General features: G+C 48.5%; 1 protein-coding gene across 1 annotated transcript in view; it reads left to right on the top strand.

The window, feature by feature from the left end:
- Hs1bp3 (HCLS1 binding protein 3) overlaps positions 1 to 4,581 on the top strand; it is a 31,923-nt gene extending 27,342 nt beyond the window's left edge. The window contains exon 7 of the mRNA XM_021178846.2: positions 2,553 to 4,581. Coding sequence (XP_021034505.1) covers positions 2,553 to 2,808 — 256 coding nt within the window. The 3' untranslated portion in view covers positions 2,809 to 4,581. The remainder of the gene's footprint in view (positions 1 to 2,552) is intronic.
- Positions 4,582 to 20,675: the final 16,094 nt, after the last annotated feature.

A 20,675-nucleotide genomic window follows, 5' to 3' on the forward strand; every position in this document is an offset into this window, starting at 1 on the left:
AGTTCTGTCCTCTGTGGGGGCTTAGGAAGGAGGAGAATGTTATGGCTTCAGGACACAGAACTCTTCAGGATGACCACCTCAAGAAACAACGGCTGCCTGGAGAAAGCTCATACACACCAGGGCTGAGACCAGCGGGAACAGTCTTCCCATGGATGACACACCCAGCATCTCCCTATAGGGGCCAGTCTTTCTAGAAACTAGCCCACCCATTCCCTCCGTGTCTAGACTTTTTGCTGGCTTCTTTACCACCCAAGCAGGCTCTGAAAGCCCCAGTCAGCCCAGAAATCAGGCAGGACAATCCAGAGCTCCCAAGCAGCTGGGTCCTGGCGGGCAGTGCTCTGGGAAGCTCTGTGCTCACTCAGGCCTCTTTCAGGCTTTGTAGGAGCAGAGCATTGTTCAGACCAAAAGCAGCTCTGTTCATGCCTGGCTCCCTCCCCCACCGCAGTCCTGCTGGGGTAGTGATGTAAGGACACACTGTCCAGGGCAGAGAGCCTCCATCACAGGCCTGAATCCTTTTGGCTTTTCATTCCCACCGCCCTTTGCTCTCTGTCATTTCCCTCTCCAGGATCCTGCCCTTCTGTGGCAGGGCCATCTTTCTTCTCCCTTTCCTTAAGAACCTGTTCCAAAGCCGGGTGTGGTGGCGCACGCCTTTAATCTCAGCACTCGGGAGGCAGAGGCAGGCGGATTTCTGAGTTCGAGGCCAGCCTGGTCTACAGAGTGAGTTCAGGACAGCCAGGGCTATACAGAGAAACCCTGTCTCGAAAAAAAAAAAAAAAAAAAAAAAAAAAAAAAAAAAAGAACCTGTTCCAATCTTTTCTGGCCACACCCTTCCCCGGCCATCAATGACTGCTTCTTGGCCCCTGTCACTCTCAGATCCTCTCTGTCCAGCTGGGTTGGGTTCCCCGCTGGAGGAGCAAAGCATCAGCCCTGCAACAGCCGATGCCTGCTCTGTCTAACATCCCTCAGCTGTCGGTCCAAGTCAGCATGTGCAAGATCCCCTCAAACTTGAGAAGCACCTCTTGTGTGTTGCTTTCTTTGGTCCTTACAGGGATCCCTGTGAGGTTAGAGGAGCAAGAACACCCCTTCTTTACACATGGGCAGAGACTGAGAGAGCCAGAGAGGCGTTGTGGCCTGAGGCCACCCACTCAGGAGCTGACCGATCCGAAGTAGAAGTAGAAGCCAATCCTTCACACAGCTGCTGGACGGCACTTAAGGGCTCCCCTCCCCCTCCCCTTCCTGGAGATGGGGGAGTTGAGTGGTCCCCAGGTTGTCCGCTTTCTATGGCTGTGCTGTGTCTACCTGGCACGGCTGAAGGATGTCTGTGGAGATAACCGTCACCACAGGACGGCCCCATCCTGAAGCTGAGAAGGGGCCTCCATGTAGTGGTACCCAGGAAGGCGATGAGAGCCAGCCACCGATAGGTCAGGTGCTTCATCCTCATCCTAGCTATGGAGCCCAAGACAGGGCCCTTCATCTTGCCATAGCTCAGTTTGCACCTCTGTAAAATAAGGTTCATGTCTGCTCCCAGACAGTGTTTAAAGCCTCACATAAAACTAAAGAAGGCAGAAGCACCTGCCCTGTAGGTGTCGCCACAGTGTTGAGTAGGCAGAATGCGTTAATGGAGACTGTTTTGTCCATCTGGTTCTGAGATAGCTTCTCCGCTGGGGACTCCCAATATGAGCTCTCCCAGGCTAAAGACAGGTGAACTGTGGGCCCTTGGTCAGGCCCTTTGGTATCCAGACACGTTCTCCTCCTTGCCAATCACTACTAAAGCCTCATCCCGTCAGCCTGTGGGCAATCTAGGACTTGCTCTCACCTGGACATTTTTAATTTTTTTTTTATTTTGTTACTTTGTGTGTATGGGTGTATATGCACATGTATCTGTGCATTGTGTGTACAGTGCTCCCAGAGGCCAGAAGAGGGATTGCATTCCCTTGTACTGGAGTTGTTGCAGGTAGCTGTGAACCTGCATCCCCTGGAACAGCCTGTGCTCTTAACTGCTGAGTCATTGCTCCAAGCTCACACGACCCAATCTTGGTGAGCACTGGCTGAGTCCACGGCAGCTCAGAATCCAGTGTCTACCGTGTCTCCTAGGAGTTGATTTAGCTTCCTGTTGTGTCTCCTAGGTCAAGACTATGATCTAGGGCCCTCTCATTGAGCCACCCAGTCTCTTGGACTGTAGCTTCCTGTCTGCAAAATAAGAAACATATATGTCCTTTCCTGAAATAGGAATTTGAAAGACAGAGAAGATAATGATTCTGGGGTGCTCTGGCAAAGGCTGGGAGTCTGTACCAGGCAGCAGGCAGCTATTTCTAATGGGCTGGGAGGCAAGTCCCCTGAAGACACCAGCAGGTTTGAAGTGGTGTCACCACCAAGGGACTGGCGCTCCTCTGGCTGCTGTGGAGATGGAGAGTCAGAGAGCCCTGCCCTTGGATTTCTCCTCAGTGCTGGTAGGATACGGTAAGCTCAGTGCCCACATGGGGAATGGCTAGGCTCCAGCCCCTTGCTCCTTTGTGGATATAGTTATGCTAAGACTGCTCTTGCTTCTCTAGAGTTGAAGAGGACCTGGACCAGATTCTGAACCTGGGATCTGAACCAAAACCCAAGCCCCAGACTAAGCCCAAGCCTCTAGTCCCAGCTAAGCCAGCATTGCCCAGGAAACCCACTCTGCCCGCATCAGTGGGCCCATCAGAAACTGGGTCTGGACCACAGAAGCAGCAACAGATCCAAGCTATGGATGAAATGGACATCTTGCAGTATATCCGGGACCATGACACACTTGCCCAAGACTCCCCCAGCCTCTTCTGACTTCCCCACAAGCCTGCCCTTCACCCTGTGCTGGGCCTGGGCAGGAGGCCTGTATGTGACTGTGTGGGCTCTGCTTGCCAGGCAGAGACTCCCCAGCCCCAGCCCCACATCCTTCTTTTCTCTTGGGCTATGGGATGGACAAGGACTCTGCAGAATGTAGAGCTGGGAACACCACAGGAATCAAGCCGTATCATCTCCACCCAGCGGGCTATGGAAAAGAGGGTATTTGTGGGCATGTCTTGAGATCAGAGGACAGTGCCCCCGCCAAGGGAAAGGACATCTTCATACTTGTGCCCACTGGCTCTGCCAGCTCAGCATGGGAAGGAGAGCTTATCCTGAGCCTAGGCTGGGCTAAAGGAGAACATGGGGCAGGCCACTCTGAACTCTCTACTTAGCATGGCTGCTAGGGCCCCCAAGGTGTGTTCTGAGGAGAAAGCCCAGCTCTCCAGGCTGCCCTGACCCAAGTCCCTTCTCAGTCTCTTCTGGCTTCCAATGCTAAGAAGAAAACGTAGTCCCAGCCTTGCCTTTCTAGTGCACGGAGGGCTTCCAGGACCCCAAGCCTTCTACTCCCTTTCCCATGAGAGGGCCTGGCCAGCCCATGGCCCTTGGATGTGGCTTTCAACAAAGTAGGTCTTAGCATCTCCCAGAGTTTAGCCCATGGGGTTTGAGGCTCTGAGGCCTTGTCTTCCCTCAGATCTGAACTTGCTCATCAGCCTTTCTCCGGTGGAGCCACAGCCAAGCGAGAAGGAGCTGTGCCCCAGAGCAACCCTGTGCCTTCCAGTAGATGGTGTTTTGTGGAGCATAGAACGTTAGAATGTATTCTGTGTGTCAGGAACTTTTTTTTTTTAATGAAACACACTTTTTTTTTTTTTTAAACGAAATGCAGCCACTTTGTTCCTTGGGTGAGTTGTGCTTCACAGAGGCATTAGAAGGGCCCAGTTGGGCCCAAGAGTCACTTTCAGGAGCCCCTGAGTGGCACAGCTCAATTGTTTGTTGCCTTCAGTATCTTGGGTCCCCAGCTCCTACTCTGTAGTAAGACCTACAGGATCAGGCTAGGAGTATCAAGTCTGACCGGCCTTTCATCTCACTGTGTCCCTTGTCGCTTGCCTAGTTCTGAGCAGGCCCCTGTCCAGGCTGTTCTATGTAAGGACCAGATACTCTGCTTTCCTAGGTTAAGGGTGTCCCCAGAGCTGAGGACTGACTCTAGACAGCCTCCACCCCAACTCTACTTCCCTTTCACCAGCAGGCCTTCACCCCCTCCATCTCTTGGTGCCCAGAACTCAGCTCAGTGCCCAGAAGCCCCTTCCTGTCTGACTGCAGAGGAAGGTTCACATGGCCTAGTCTTGTGTAGAGCCACCCTACTGTGTTCCCTGGGCATCTTTGAACCCTAGTCCCTTTATATCCATTCCTGTGTGCCTTGGCTACCAGCTCTCTACCTCTTTCATACACACCTTGCACCTGCTTTGGGTGACAGATGACATAGGAGCCAATGGGTGTGTAGGAGCTTGGATGACCATGGACTGATCCCCACGTGGGGTCCCGAACAGTGTCTGACCTGACCTACCACTCTCTAGTGTGGCTTTGCCCACTAGTGGGGACTTGTCTGCTGTGGAGCTTTTGGGACACCCTGGCATGGTTGTTTGCCCCACAGATAGCATTTTTCCAATCATGACTTGTTTTGATCACTGGTCTGTGACCTCAGCCAGTCTGTCTCCCAGTTATCCAGTCTGTCTCCCAGTTATCCAGTAAAGTCTGTGTGTGATAAAGCCAGAATTTCAGTGTTGTTCTTTTCCATGCCTGGGCTGAGAGGAGACGTGGTGGTGGTGGTGGTGGTGGTGGTGGTGGTGGNGGTGGTGGTGGTGGTGGTGGTGGTGGTGGTGTGTGTGTTGAGGGGATTGTCCTTTGTAGCCAGGGAAGATACTCTTATGTCTCTGACTCTTATGTTTTTCTCTGTGTGTGTGTCTGTCTGTCTCCATGTCTCTGTCTATTTCTATCCCCACCTCTCTATCTCTGTCTTTCTGTCTCTCTCTTCATTTCTCTCTTCCTTCCTCTCTTTGTGATGGAGGCTGGGATAGGGCCTTGTAACCAGGGAAGGTACTCTATGCCTCTGACTCTCTGTGTTTCTGTCTCTCTCTGTGTTTCTGTGTGTGTCTCTCTATGTGTGTCTGTCTCTGTTTCTGTCTCCCCCTCTCTATTGCCCTGTCTCTCTGTCTCTCTCTGTGTGTCTCTCAATGTCTCTCTGTCCATCTCTGTGTCTCTGTCTCTCTCTCTCTGTCTGTCTCTCTCTCTCTCTCTCTCTCTCTCTCTCTCTGTCTCTCTCTGTCTCTCTCTCTCTCTGGTGGGGGGCTGGAATAGTCCTTTGTAACCAGGGTAGGTGTTCTATGTCTGCTAACTCTGCCCCAGCCCTCCAGACTGTCTCTTAGCTGGAACTAAGAGAAAGGAAGGAAGGAAGGGATCTAGGAGGTCTAGTTTTTCCCACTGTGTAAACTGAGGCAGAGGGCCCAGAAGGAGTCTCTGGCCAGTAATCACTCAGCCAAGCCCTGTGTGGAATGAGAACCCCTTCCCTCCAGATTCTCATCTTGGGTTCTCCCCAGGGAACTGGAACTACCATGATTTCCCGCCTGATGGATAATACACAGGCCTAGCCTTGCACCTCAGCAGCCCAGCACGGCACTGCTGCATGTCCGGTTCTTCAGCATACAGCTCTGCAGGCTGCTACCCACCACAGAGCAAACAGCTTCTTAGGGATTCTCAGATGTGTGCAGTCTGAGCCACCCCACAGCCTCTCTTCCCAGCACTTAGGTTTAAATCTTAGGACTGAGTTGGAGTCTGTTCTTGAGGATGAACTAACAGCTGTTCTGTTCTGAGGACTGACTCTTCGGGAGCCTGCAGTTACAATATCTCCAAGCAAGAGAAAGTGAAGGCTGGGCAGCAGTGTGTGCTTCTTTGGGGCTATTATGGGCCCCGTGGGCAGGAAGTGTTGCCAGCGGCTGCATCCGCTGCTCCCTTCCTCCCATCGTTGTTCTTAGAACATTGTGAACTTGGGACAGTTCTGCAAAGTCCCAGTTCTAGGGCTAATTCTGGCCAGGCTGGCATCCTGTGTTCTGCTGCATAGAGGGGCCATTTCTGCATCTCTGTTCATGCCCATGTGCTCAAGGATCTGCTCTGAAACTAGAGTCCTTGCCGCAGAGGCTAATCACAGACAAGTCCTGCTGCTCTTTGTTCATAGCTATCACTAGGCTTGGTGTCTACAAACTGCCACCCAGAGCCAGGCTGATGTGAAAGGCTGTGTGTGCTTAGCTTTCGAGCTCGCTCACCACCCGGGCTATACGCATCCCCAGAAGAGAACCACAAAGCCACCAGTGTATCTCCTGCCTGGATGCCAGATACTTCCCAGTTCAGCTACCTCTCCATAGGCCAAGGACAGCCCAGAGCAGGCATGATGTGCAAAGCGCCTTGGAGTAGCTGAGCCCTCAGTTCCAGTCTTAGATGCCCCCATGGACTGCAGACTGTTGTTTTGAGCAATCATTACCCAACTCTATACCCTAAGGAGTCAGGAGAAAGGTGGCCAGGGACTGGTAGAGAAGTGACACAAACAGCTAGCAGTCCTCATGTGGCTCTCAGCACTTTGGTGAGAGGTAGTCAGGTTGGGATCATGGAAGCTTGCGGCTCTCCTAAAGGATCAAAGTCTGGGACCTACAACCCATGACAGGTTGGGTTTCTCACAGCCACCTGTAACTGCAGATGGAAGGAATATGCCGTCCTCTTCCCACTGCTGTGCGAGCCTGTTCACACCTACAGGCATCCTATCAAATGCTCACAATCGAATCTTTTTGGAAAAGATTATTGCAGGGGCTGGGGAGATGACTCAGTAGTTAAGAGCACTTAACTGTTCTTCTGGAGGTCCTGAGTTCGATTCCCAGAAAACCACATGGTGGCTCACAACCATTTGTAATGAGATCTGATGCTGTTTTCTGGTGTGTCTGAAGACAGCTACAGTGTACTCATATAAATAAAATAAATAAATCTTTTTAAAAAATATTAACTCAGCCAGGCGGTGGTGGCCCACACCTTTCATCCCAGCACTTGGGAGGCAGAGGCAGGTGGATTTCTGAATTCGAGGCCAGCCTGGTCTACAAAGTGAGTTCCAGGACAGCCAGGGCGACACAGAGAAACCCTGTCTCAAAAAACAAAAAACAAACAGATTAACTCTCTCAATTCCTAAAATAGGATGGACTTTAGCTGAGTTGTGTCTGTGCTTGAAGAAGCTTCGAGAGCTGGTCGTAGAGGGACTCTTACCAAGGCGAGCTGCCTACTAAGTGGCAGTGGCCAGGTGAAGTCATCAGAGGCCTTCACCTCAGTGAGCCTCTGTGCAGCACTGGCTGTTATACGTGCTGGGTGTTGTGCAGTGAATAACCATAATGTGCAGACCTCGGGGCCCGCTCTGCTTGCTGACTCCTGGCTCTTGTTTCCATGGCTCTGGCCACTGTGAGGGGCTAGAGATTGTACTCCTCGGGTCACGTCATGCTGAGAATAAAGCTTCAGCCACTGACACGGAGATCATGCGCTCCACATGGGTTCAGTGAGTTGGTTTTCCCTCTGCTGATAACGTTCAGAGGCCTGATGCTTCTCTGCCAACCCCACAAACACAGCCTCAGTCACTTCCTTCAGGAAAGCTTGATTAGCTGGATTCCTACAACCAAGCTGTCCAGTCATGTCCAATACCCCGTCGCCAGACAGTGTTCAGTGGGAGCCTACTGTGTGCAGAATTGCATCCTATGAACCACAGGGCATCAGGTGTCCCAGGGAAGCAGAAAAGATGTCAACAGAATAGGTCAGTCCTGTACAGAAAGGACCACATCGCGCTGGTGGCAGCAGGCCGGGAGAGTGAACATAAGCTATCAGGAACAAGACAGGGGCACAGAGCATTCGGTGTAAGCAGAGGAGAATGAGGCACAGGTGTGCTGTGTACAGCTCTGGGACTCAGAGGACACAAAAGAGAACAGACTGTGTAGACGGTGAACATTCCTGTTGACCTACTATCTGCAGAGTCTGCTCTAGTTGTGGAAATGGACCTGAAGATGGAAAATGAGTCACTACTGTTGGCCCTCCCAGAAGCCATCCAGCTTTACTCCTGTTCTTTAGGTTCTTGCCCAAACATCAGATAACTCCAAAATGGTCCCTTCTCTCAGCCACCTGCCAGTACCACCTGGCCCCAGTTGTTGATCCCTGCATGGGTATCTGAAATTCTCCCTAACAAAGTGCATCTTAAAAACAAACAAACAAATGAAAGCTTCCTGAACCGTTCAAGAAGCCAGATACATAATGCCTGGGAATTTATAGTCTCCAAGGTCACCTCCTATCACTCCGTGGCTCCTGGGGACTTCAGAGCAACCCTGGGCCTGCCCCAGCTTAGAGCTTCGTCACTCCAGTCTCTGCCTCCAGCTTTGATTGATGAGTGCCCCATGTGTCTCCATCTGCACACAGGGGTCTCTCCCACATCTCTGTATCCTAATTTCCCTTTTATAGGAGCTCTAGCTGAGGTTAGTGTTGCCTGATCTTGTACATAATACACTCCATTTTCTCTTAATCACATTTACAGCCTCCTTCCCCAAAAAGCCATCTTCACCGCCTCTAGGTAGTCTTAAACTTTGGGGAGACTCTCTTCAACTCATTGCATTCACCTCCAGTCCTGAGCATTTGGCCTTCACAATTAGCCCCAGGCAGACAGTACCCACTTCCCTTTTGGTTCATCCTGCATCCTGGGGCTGTGTCAGGTTCTGTGCTTGAGCCCCCCGGTTGGTGTCTATTCTTTGTGCCTCCTGCTCCAAAGAGCTCACAAAGATGTCTCTGCTAAGTGGCATGACTGCCTTCCTTCCTACAGGGCAGCACAGGCCGGGGAACACATTTATGGAGCATTGCCTGCCATCCAGAACATTGTCCTTGTGTGGCTCTGCGTGGCTCAGCTGTCCTTGGCAGCTGGTTCCTGAACATCCCTCCAACCTGCTTCCCATCATCTACTCTCAACCTCTGAGGAAGTCAGAAAAAGGCCCCAAAGAAGCCTGGAGGTTAGAGCCTAGGGCTTGCAGAGCGTGAGGGCTGCATGCGTTGTGCGCTACCGTCTGAGAACTGGCTGGCCACACTGGTTTCCTGCCTCTGGAGCGCAGGCTCTTAGCTTCCCCTGTGTTTGTTTCCCTTTTTGCTTTTGGTTTAATGGCCACTTTACTGACTTCCCCTGACAAGGCTTTAGGTCCCAGAGGGCCATGCTTTTAGATGAGGAAGAGGACAACAGGTTTCTTGTCCACCTGTTTCCCTAGCATCCAAGGCTGTAGAGAAGCTGAGCAGACACCCAACAGTGACCTCACTTCTGCCCCAGGCTGGTATACAACTCCAGTGAACTTCTCTCTGGTTGTCTGGGTGGCTAAGGATTCGAACCCAGGCCCGCTGGACTGTGAAATCCCTAAAAGGGAGGACCAAATATTAGATGGAAAGGGAAGCTGAGGTGGTGCTGTGGAGCACAGATGTGACTGAGAGAAGAAGCCCATCTCATTAGATGTCTCATTTCATAGCTGCCACTCAGCTCCCCTGAGATGGTCTGCAGGCCTGGGTAGTGACATGCTTCCGTTGTCTTACTATGGCTCAGGAACCTTAGAAGATGGCAGCACGGAATCATCTGACCCACTGAGGCCGGGATCATGCTGTTTGGTGTGGACCATGGAGCATGTGGAAGGAGGGTAGATGGGACATACTGGAAACCAGCCATACAGATGAGACTCAGTAATAACAGCAGGGCGGTGGGAGTGACGACCTCATCCCAGCTCACTCTACCAAGGAGACAAGGGAATTTTCCCAGCACCATGGAGATGAATAAACACATCTTCTTCTCTCTCCCAGGCCCTGACCTTTTGTTCAGAGCTGCAGGCTGGGTGCCACTGGAAGGAGCCTGTGGACAGAGGCAGCTGCATCCATGGATCCCCACCCTACCCCACCCCCCACCCCCACATTTCTCCTCTGTGGCTCGCTCCCACCAGGTAGCAGAGCTAGCATTCAATGTGTAGACTTTCCAGAGTCTACACACAAATACTTGGGCACGGATGGTCATGGCAGTGTTATTCTCAGCAGTTTCCTGTCCACAGGAAATGCCCGAGGGTTAATGGACAACTATACCGTGGTATATCCATATATGGTATAACGCCATTCGCATGGAGAAGAAGAACTTCCAGTGACGGTGGCAGCCTGGACCTCAAAACTTGTTAAGTCAAAGAAGCCAGACCCAAAATGCATTGCAAGATCCCATTTGTGTGGAAATCTGGAAAGGGTAAGAATGTGGTGTGGGCAGAAGGCAGATAGGAGGGGTTGGGGGGCTGAGAGGTGGGGGAGAGAACCAACTGCCAGCAGCCAGGAGGAAACATTTACATTTCAGAGCAGGGGAAATGGTGTAAATGTGAGCATGCCTCTAAGCATTCACTTGGATTCTCCCAGCTCCTCGCTTTCAATGGGGCAGCGTTTACTGCGTCTAAACCCTGACGATGTGAAGCTTTTCAAAGAGGAACCACGGTCCAAAGCCAACCCTGCCCCAGCGGATCCAGCAATGGTGCACGTTGGTATTTACCCAGAAGAGTTGAAAGATTTGGGTCTGCACACTAGCCTAGTGTTTACAGCTTCAGTTTTACTCCTAATTGCTCAAACATGGAAGCAATCAAACTGCCCTTCCCTGAATGAATGGATGAAGACTGGTACCCAGACAGTGGAATACATTAGTACTGTGGTGAGATGCACTAGGAGGCCTTGAAAGGTTAGGGAAGAGCATGCACATTGCAAAGTGAAAGAGACCACCTGAGAGACAGCACTGAGTCATGCCAGTTCAGTAGCACAGAGAGGGACACTACAGGGCCAATGAGGACATCACTGGTCGACAAAGGGTCAAGAGAAAGGAAGGGTGAGGGGCTCTTAGATCACTGGTCATTCTTTATAGCAGAGTATCCACAGTAGGGAGGCTATGCATTTGGGGGAGGGGAGGCCAGAAGACTATGGACAATGGGGACTCTGTGCTGTCTGTTGTTTTTCTGCAAACCTAAGAACGCTCTAAAATATAAAAATCTATCTAAAAACAAGGGCTGGAGAAATGACTCAGTTTGGCAAAGGGCTCAAGTTCAGATCCCCGGCACACATATAAAAAGTAGGTATGGTAGTGTGAACCTGTGGCAGTGTGGACCTATGGCAGTGTGAACCTATAGTCTCAGTCATTGGAGAGGCACAGACGGGACGGGCCCTGGAGCTCACAGGCCAGGGAACCTAGCCAAGTTGGTAAGCCTTAGGTTTAGTGACACTGTCTCAAGAAATAAGGTGGAGAGTGATTGCAGAAGACACCAAGTGTCGACATCTGACCTCTAAAGATGAGCTCCCAGTGAGTGCACACATACGCACCTGCATGTATACACACCTAAAAAGCACGCGTGTGCGCACATACACACACACAGACACACAATCTTTCTGAGAACGTAAATTTAGGAAGGAAACACCAGGAGAAGGTCTTTTAACTCAGAAGACAGCTGCCAGTCCTAGAGGTTAGCCCTGCCTCCCTATACCCTGACCCTTCTCTGTGCTGTCCCTCATCTGGGATTTAGGTAAGACTCAGCAAACATCTTCCTGGTGGTGGTCAGGAATTTTGTCCCAGAGATAACCACATCGAAGGAAGGAGCTGTGGACATCTATGGAAGAACAGAAGTCTCTAAAAATCCCCTGGAGAAATTCAGGGACAAAATCTCCAGCAGGCAGGCCTGGAAGCCCTGGACACCAGCTCTCTGCTGCGTCCTCAAGTTGTCCCGTGTTATCCTAAACAGTCAAGGGTCGCTGGTGAGGAAGACATGTCCAAGGTTCTCCCTGAAGCCTTCAGTAAATCCCAGGAGCCTAGGCCACTGTGGCTGTTGAGAAGATAGGCCATCCTGGGCCTGAGTCCCTCATCACTACCCACCACCCATCCCGGACCCCTGAAGTAAGCTATGAAGTTACAGTGCTGCCGATGCTCTCCGGGAAGCCCTTTGGATTCAGTGTTGGGCCTTGGCTTGTTAACATCCAGGAAGTACTGCTGTATGACCTGACCTGTAGGAAGCTAACTGCATTATCTCAGACTGCTCACTGCTGTGTGTGTGTGTGTGTCTGCCTGGTGTGTGTGTCTGCCTGGTGAGGTGGGGACCTCTCCCTTCCAAGCAGTACTCACTCAGCTGCTGACAGTGACCCAAAAGAAGTGGGTGCTTCACTGTTCTTTGTTTTGTTCCGTCTCATGGTTACAAGGGACAAGCTAAGCAAGTCATTTCCTGTCCCCGACTTTCAGCCTGAGACGTTGTTGTTGCTAATAAATAAGAGGCAGGCTCCTGCTGTTGCTCTTGCCTGAAGTCATCCTGATCCCACCCCCTGCCGTGGCATCGGAGCTGGTCCTGAGGACACTCCTTGGATCTATGGCTCAAGGGTCCTAAGTATAAGGAGCAAGTTTGAGAGCCTGAATTCAAGAATAGGGTGCCCAGGCTCATGTGGGGATCAGGATAGCAGAGTGAGCTTTGCAGGAAATACCAAGCTGTCTGGGGCTCCCCCATACCCCCCCTCAGCTCATCAATATTTACCTGTTTCTTCAATGGATGTTAATGTCATGTCTTCTAATGCTTTTCTAGTTAGCTTTTAACCTTTATATTTTTCTAGAAAAGCACCCACTTCTTTAGATTTCAAAAGTTTGCATTCTTCTCCTATAACTTTAAAATTGATTTTGTGCTATCAATAGTTTTCAATCTAGGAGGTTTTTAAAATCTTTTAGCACTTATATCTACGAAAAATGACAGTCACCATTCTTTCTGTTTTAAATGTATGTGAAGGGGTGTGTGTATGTGTGTTTGTGTGTATTTGTTATATGATTATGGTACATGGACTTGTTAGTGTGTGTGTGTGTGTGTGTACATGCTTTTAGAGGTCAGAGGTTAACACTGTATGTCAGTCCTCAATCATTTTCTACCTTTATTTTTTGAGTCAGGGTCTCCCACAGAGCCTAAACTCATCAGTTCAACAAAGCTGGCCAGCCAATGAGCTCCGACTTAAGTCCTTGCATGGCGAAAAGTTCGCAAGCCCTTCTATCTGTCATTTATCGTGTCTTTAATCCCAGCACTCAGGAAACAGAGGCAGGTGGATTATTCAAGTTCAAGGCCAGCCTGGTCTACAGGGAGACTTCCAGGACAGATAAGGCTGTTACACAGAGAAGCCCTGTCTCAAAAAAACAAAACAAAAATAAGTAATAGATATAACAATAAAAAGCCTGGTCTATCTGATGAGTGTCAGAACAGCCAGAGCTAAATAGTGAGACCCTGTCTCTGACAGATCGATAGATAGATAGATAAATAGATAGATAGATAGATGAATAATTTTTAAACTGATAGTTTGTGTTTTAAATGTATATGTTAGTATACTTCCTACTTTTATTAGATGTCGTTATTTGGATGTGGGTCTTTACCTATGAAGCACCTCATCAGCATCCAATATTTTCTATCCATCAAAACACAGTCTGGGTCCCTCCTATTTATTTTATCATTTATCATTCTCATTTTTGTTGATTTTTCAACAAGTATAAATTTAAAATTTTTATTTCTTATTTTAAATATAATAAATTATTTTAAATACTGGTAATGTTTATGTGTTTATATTTGTTTCCCAGGTCCTCTCCTTAGTTTTGCTATCCCTTTGTAATTCATTTTAAATTTCATTGAATTATACCTTGTTTGGAGGGAATATATACTTTCAAATTTATTGATTATATTTCCTAGGGTTTCTGTATTTTTATTTATTTCGGATTACTTGGCCCATCATTTATGAGAGAGGATATTAATACATCTCACTGTAGTGATTTTTGTCAAGTGCTTCTGGGTACCATTTTGTGCCAGTTCTAACTAAGGATCTGCAAGGTAGACTCTGGCCTCATGCAAAGCAGGGCCGGGGACTTCCCTGGGCTCCTTCTGGCTTTGTATTCTAACCAGCACACAGTCAATGCTCTGACAGCACAATGGTCTCCAGCCATTGCCTTCACAGAGGTACTTGGCTCAGGGGCTGGGCACATCTGGCCTCCTCTAGCTGAAAGAGACAGGGTTTCAGTTTTGTTTTGTTTGCTTCTACAGATTGTCAGCAGGTGCCACCTGCCATGGGTCAGAGCACCTGTGAGTCAGTGATCGCCTTCGGTTCTTCTGCCAATCAGGCTGGAGAGTTTGGAGATTATTTGTCCTGTCCCAGCAGGTTAAGACATCCTTCGTCAAGGCAAACCTGACCTCTAAAACACTGTCTAAAGGCTTCCAGCATGCTCCCCAGCACTCACGATGAATCCCTGGGGCTGCATGTTCTGAACCGTGAGGAAAAGCTCAGAACTCATGCTAACTAACCCGATGGAGCCACGTAAACTAGGCCCAGAAGTCCCTCAGAGCAGTCTTAGTTGTAAACATGGGGTGTTTTCTGAGGAAATGGTGCGCAGAAATGGGACTAGTGGCCAAAGGTAGGAGAGTGAGGGGAGGGGTGGGAGCCACCCTGAAGGCCACAGAGGGATTACAAGAAGCAGGAGAATATTGATGGCAACCTGATCTCTCTCTCTCTCTCTCTCTCTCTCTCTCTCTCTCTCTCTCTCTCACACACACACACACACACACACACACACACACACACACTGTACTGGTTGGGTTTGTGTGTCAACTTGACACAAACTAGAATTATCAAACCTTAATTGAGAAAACACCTCCATAAGGTCCAGCTGCAGGCATTTTCATAATTAGCAATTGATTGGGGAGAGCCCAGCCCACTGTGGGTGGTGTCATCCCTGGGCTGGTGGTCCTGGGTTCTATAAGAAAACAGGATGAGCAAGCCATGAGGAGCAAGGCGGTAAATAACACCCTCTATGGCCTCTGCATCAGCTCCTGCCTCTAGGTGACAGCCCTCCTTGAGGTCCTGTCCTGACCTCCTCCAATGAGAGATGATGATCTGAAAGCCAAGTAAGTCCCTTTCTCTCCAACGTGCTTTTGGGTCATGATATTTTCTTTGCAGCAATAGAAATCCTAACAAACACACACACCCCAGGTACACACACACACACACACACACACACACACCAGGTCAGCAACAAGACCAGAAGTTCTAGCCAGAGTGATTAGGCAAGAAGAGATCAAAGGCACCCACAATGCTAAAGAAGCAGTAAAAGTGGTCTTTTGGCAGATGATGTGATCTTACATGTAGACAGACACTCATAAAAAATACTCATTCAGACAGAGAAAATTATGATAGCTAATAAATGAATTCTATGGAGCCAAAGGGTATAATAAAAACATACAAATCTCTCATATGTGGAAAGCAAGTTAAGAAAGCAATCCCATGCTTTCCTTCTGTAATATCCACCAAATAAAATACTCAGAAATGAATTAACCAAGAAAGTTAAAGGCTTGTCCACTGAAGACCATTAAACATCATTGATGGGACTGGGAACATGATGAGTCAACAGCGAAGGCCAGAGTTAAGATCCCAAACACCCACTAAGTGCTCTGTGGGCATGGTGACCCACCCGCAATTCTGGCCTTGGAAGGCAGAGACAAGGCATCCCCAGGTGAGCTGGCCAGGGACAATAGCTTTATTGACACGCTCTGGATTCAATTGTGATACTCTGCTTCAAAAAAAAAAAAAAAATAAGATAGAGGACAAGTAAGGAAGATTCCCTACATAAGCCTTGGGCTTCCATGTCTCACACGCACCACACACACACACACGCACACACACACACGCACACACACAAGAATACACATGTGCAGCATATATACATACACATAAAAGAAAATGAGAGAACGCTGCTAAAAGAAACTAAAGACCCGGGGAAATAAAAAGACACGTGTCATGGGTTGAAAGTCTTAATTAACACTGGTGCTAGAGAGTTGCCCAATAAGTAAATCTAAATTTTGTAAGTCTTAATATTGTTAGAAGGCAGTAACCTTCAGTTTGATATCTAGGACAATGTCATCCTTATCTAAATCCCAGTGACAAAGAAAGAAAGAAAGAAAGAAAGAAAGAAAGAAAGAAAGAAAGAAAGAAAGAAAGAAAGAAAGAGACAAGCCAATCTTAAGCTGTGCATGGAGCCAGGCACGACGCTTCACACCTAATGCCACCATTTTGGAGGTTGGAGCATGAGGCTCTCCATGAGTTCCAGGCCAGTTTGGGATACAGAGTGGAACCTTGTCTCAGAGGACTGCAATAAAGAGAATTGCAAGGGACTCTGAACAGCCAACACAGTCCTGAAAAAGGACAGAGTTGAAGGCCTCATACGTCCTGATTTCAAAACTTACCACGAAATTAGACTAATGAAATCAGTAGGTACTGGCACATGGCTAGACATGGAGATCTGAGAATTCAGATATAAACTTGGACACCTATGGAACTTGATTCTTTTTTTTTTTTTTTTTTTTTTGAGGCAGGCCCTCATATAGCTCAGGCTGGCCTCAACCTTGCTATGTGGTCAAGCATGACCTTGAACGTCAGATCCTCTTGCTTCTAAGTTCTGGGTTACGGGTGTGGACCATCATGCATGTCTATGCAGTCCTGGGAATGAACTTAGGACCTCATGCATACTGGACACAATCAGCTCAAAGGAGAAAAAATATAAAACTTGATCAAATCAAGAACTCTTCCGCATCAAACTTCGTCAGTAAGAGCATGGAAGATGACCCTGAAACGGAAAGGAGACAGTTTGATGAATGCTTTTTCCCCTGAGACAGGGTTTCTGTGCATAGCCCTGACTGTCCTGGAACTTGCTCTGTAAACCAAGCTGGGCTTGAACTAAGGGATCCACCTGTCTTTGCCTCCTGAGTTCAGGGATTAAGCCTAGCTTGGTTTGGTTGTTGTTGTTGTTGTTGTTGTTGTTGTTGTTGTTGTTCTTCTTCTTCTTCTTCTTCTTCTTTTAAGATTTACTTATTTTATGTATATGAGTACACTGTAGCTGTACAGATGGTTATGAGCCTTCATGTGGCTGTTGGGAATTGAATTTTTAGGACCTCTGCTCACTCAGGTCAACCCTGCCTGCTCTGGTCGGTCCTGCTCACTCAGTCCCTGCTCGCTCCAGCCCAAAGCTTTATTTATTATTATATGTAAGTACACTGTAGCTGACTTCAGACACACCAGAAGAGAGCATCAGATCTCATTACGGTGGTTATGAGCCACCATGTGGTGGCTGAGATTTGAACTCAGGGCATTTGGAAGAGAGAGCAGTCAGTGCTCTTACCAGCTGAGCCATCTCGCCAGCCCCCTTGGTGGTTCTTAAAACACTCATCAGAACTTCTAAATAGAAATGATATGATATGCCCCAGCGATCCAACGACTAAATAGAAATGATATGCCCCAGCAATCCAACGACTAAATAGAAATGATATGCCCCAGCAATCCAACGACTAAGTTATACAGGCAAGATCGTTCAAGACAGGATTTGAATAAATGAAACATACAAAAAATGTATAACGCTGTTTATAATAAACTATAAGTAGAAACAACCGAAATGTCCACTAACTGATGGGTGAATATACAATGTGGTATATCCATACAATAGAATATTATTCAGCCATAAAATACATCAAGTATAGTAGCTAAAGTATGAATGAATTTTGGGAACTCTAAGCAGAGTGAATGAAGCCATGCTATAGAATACTATTTATATGAATTACATAAACCATGGAAAAGTTGGAGACAGAGATGAGAGGCCACTTACCAGAGGCTAGAGGAGGGAGGAGTGAGAAGAAATTTCTTGTTGAGTGTGAGCAGCTTCCTGCAGTGGCAAATGGTCTGGAAATGGATGGTGGTGATGGTTGCACCATATGGTGAACGCACTAAATACCACCGAATTGGACACTTGGGAATGATTAGAATGCTAAATGTTATGCTCTGTGTATTTTATCAATCCCCTAAAAAATTTAAAAGATAAACCTAGAGTGTCACATAGAACTTCCCTGCCAGGTCTCCTTCCCTGTCAAACCAGGACACCATGGAGCAAAGCATGATGGGAAAGATGGGATGACCTAGGAAGTCTATCAGTTGTGTGAGGGTTGAGGCTGAACCCTTGAAGCCTGTCACAGCCTAGCCAAGCAACTTCTGTACTCGGTGTTGGAATCCTGCTGAAGAGAGGCTGACCGCCAGGAGCTGCGGGCCTCCCAGGTTTGAGATGCTCTCTCTCTCCTTGTGTGTGCGAGCATTTCCTGTGACTAATGTGGGCCGGGGCTTGTCTCTCTTGGCTGCAGCTAGACTGAAGACAAGCTCTCCCCTGGTTTGGCAGGAAGTGTTTGAAGCTACTGCCAAGACATCTGCTTCATCTCTCTTGGCAACAACAGGCATCCTGAGAGACAGACTCGGCTTGGAAGTCACAGCAGCCAGCAATGCTTCTCTCTCCTTTTCTCCTGTGGGACATTAAACGGAAGCTCCAGCCTCAGCTTCAGATGGATCATATGCAGGGAGTCTGAGTTACAGAGAAGCCAGTATTGGGGTACAGAAATGAGGAGGGTGGGGAGACATGGAGACTTCTGGCTTAGACATATTGGGTTTGATTCCCAGCTTGCCATTGTCTTAACGTCATATGTGAAGTTTCTGTGTGGAAAGGAGAACATCTTCCTCCGGAGTTGAGCAGTGGGGTTCTGAGGGAGAACACCCTGAAAATACAAAATGCGAGCACATTCAGGCATGCTGGAAGAGTTTGAGAAAAGCTCCCTGGGGCTTCCAGGGAAGTGGCCTCCAGAGACCTGAAAGGACCAGTTCAAAACACCCTAAGACCAAATCTCAGCACAAAGGAGATTTATTTGTCCCAGAGGGATGAAGGGCAAGGGATAAAAGACAAAGACAGGAGATAGAGGAAGGACAAGGGAGAGGTGGGAATTTTTCTCCTGGAGGGGGACAAAGGACTGCCTCTGGATAGAGAGGAGGCAGGCATGGCCCACAGGCAAATGGTGGTTTATAAAGGTAAATTTCTTGTTGAGTGTAAGCAGGGAAAGACCTGTGTTAGAATGAGGTGTTTGATTTTAATTGGGCATGTTAATTAGGTGAGCCAAGGAGAGCTTTTGATTGCTGGACTTCAGTACTTTGATAGCTGGACCTTAGAAGTCAGCCTCAGGAGGAAGTGACCAAATAAGGGACTAGACCTTGGGGGCTAGCTTTAGGAATGCAATCAACAGTTTTTAGCAAGGCAGAGGGGATGGAGGAGAAGAGCAAGGCCTGCCAGAGCCCTGCTTGCTAAGCTCGAGCTGGCCAGAGTCCCTTCAAGATCACCATATCAGGCACCCTGGCCTTGTGTCCTCTGCCTTCTAATCTCCAGTCACCAGGGCCCTGGCATTGACTCACTAAGGCTATAACCAAGGCCTCCAGACTCAGGGCTAACCCTGGTCAGGCTTTAAATATAGTTGCTGATTCAGAACCCCAGAGCAGTGGGACACAAGAGTGTAGACAAAAAGCCTACTGCCACTCCATCTAAGCACTGACATGTGGATAGCCATCTCTCATACCATTTCTGGGCTTTCTGTGGAATAGGGCAGGGTAGCTTCCCACAGCCACCCCGCAGCTCCTGTCTCCCTCTCGGAGACTGTCATTCCCATAAACTTTGCTATTTGATTTTTAAACATTTTTTGGAGGAGTACGTGTCCAGTGGTGTCTGTGAAGGTCAGAGGACAGCTTGCTAGAATCTGCTCTCTCCTTCTAGTGTGTGGATTCTGGGAATTGAGGTCAGGCTTGGCAGCAAGCTCTAAGCCATCTCTCAGGGCTCCAGCATTGTTATTTAAACATTAGCAGGACCAACATTCCTATAAAGGGAATCTATGAGGGCCATGTATTTGTAACACCTACTGAGGACGGGGGACTTATAGAGATGTGCCTTTGACTGTTTTCTGTTGCTATAACAAAGTACTTGAAACCAAGTAGATTATAAAGAATAGATGTTTATTCACTCAGTGGTTCTGGAGGCTGGGAAATAAAAGAGCTCATGGTGTGTCATCTGCTAGGCCCTGCGGTCAGAGGGCATCACATGGTGAGACAGCATGCCAGCATGCCAGCTCCAGTTTCCTTCCTCTCTTCATAAAGCCACTAAGATTATCATAGTGGCCACACCCTAGTCTTAACTAACTCCCAAAGGGGCTCCAGCCCTCCAAATATCTCGTGTGTGTGTGTGTGTGTGTGTGTGTGTGTGTGTGTGTGTGTGTGTTGGGGAATTAGATTTCCTTTGTGTGTGTGTGTGTGTGTTGTGTGTGCGCGTGCACGCGCGTACCAGAGGCCAACCTTGGGTGTCATTCAAGAACCATCCCTCTTGTTTTGGTTTGGTTTTGGTTTTGGTTTTGAGACAAAACCAGTGTCTTTCACTCTCCTGGAACTTACTGAGTGGCCAACAAGCCCCAGGGATTCTCCAGTCTCTGCCTCTCGGGGCTGGAATTACAAGATTATAGCAGCCCATCCAGCCTTTCTTGAAGTTCTAGGGACTTATGCAGGAAGCATTTTACAAACTGTGCTATCTTCTAAGCCCCTTCATGTGAACTCAAACCGTAGCAGCCCCTTCAGGACATAGCGTGTACAGCTCCTCTGGTGCTCACACCTCCAGATCCACACAAGCATACTGTGCCTCAGGTGTCACTATCTCCCAAGTAAAGGCATACAGCGATTGTCTGAGAATGTTGCACTGTGGGCTTGTGCACCTTGGACAAGTGGTTGAGCCAGAGTTCAAACCAGCTCAGGATCACACCTGAGTTCCCATCTGTGTCCCTAGACTTCTAGGTGGGCCAAGTAAACTAAATACCACATGCTTGCTTCCTTCTGCCTTCTTCCGTCCCTCCCTCCCTCCCTCCCTCCCT

This window comes from Mus caroli, chromosome 12, assembly GCF_900094665.2.
Source record: "Mus caroli chromosome 12, CAROLI_EIJ_v1.1, whole genome shotgun sequence".
NCBI lineage: Eukaryota > Metazoa > Chordata > Mammalia > Rodentia > Muridae > Mus > Mus caroli.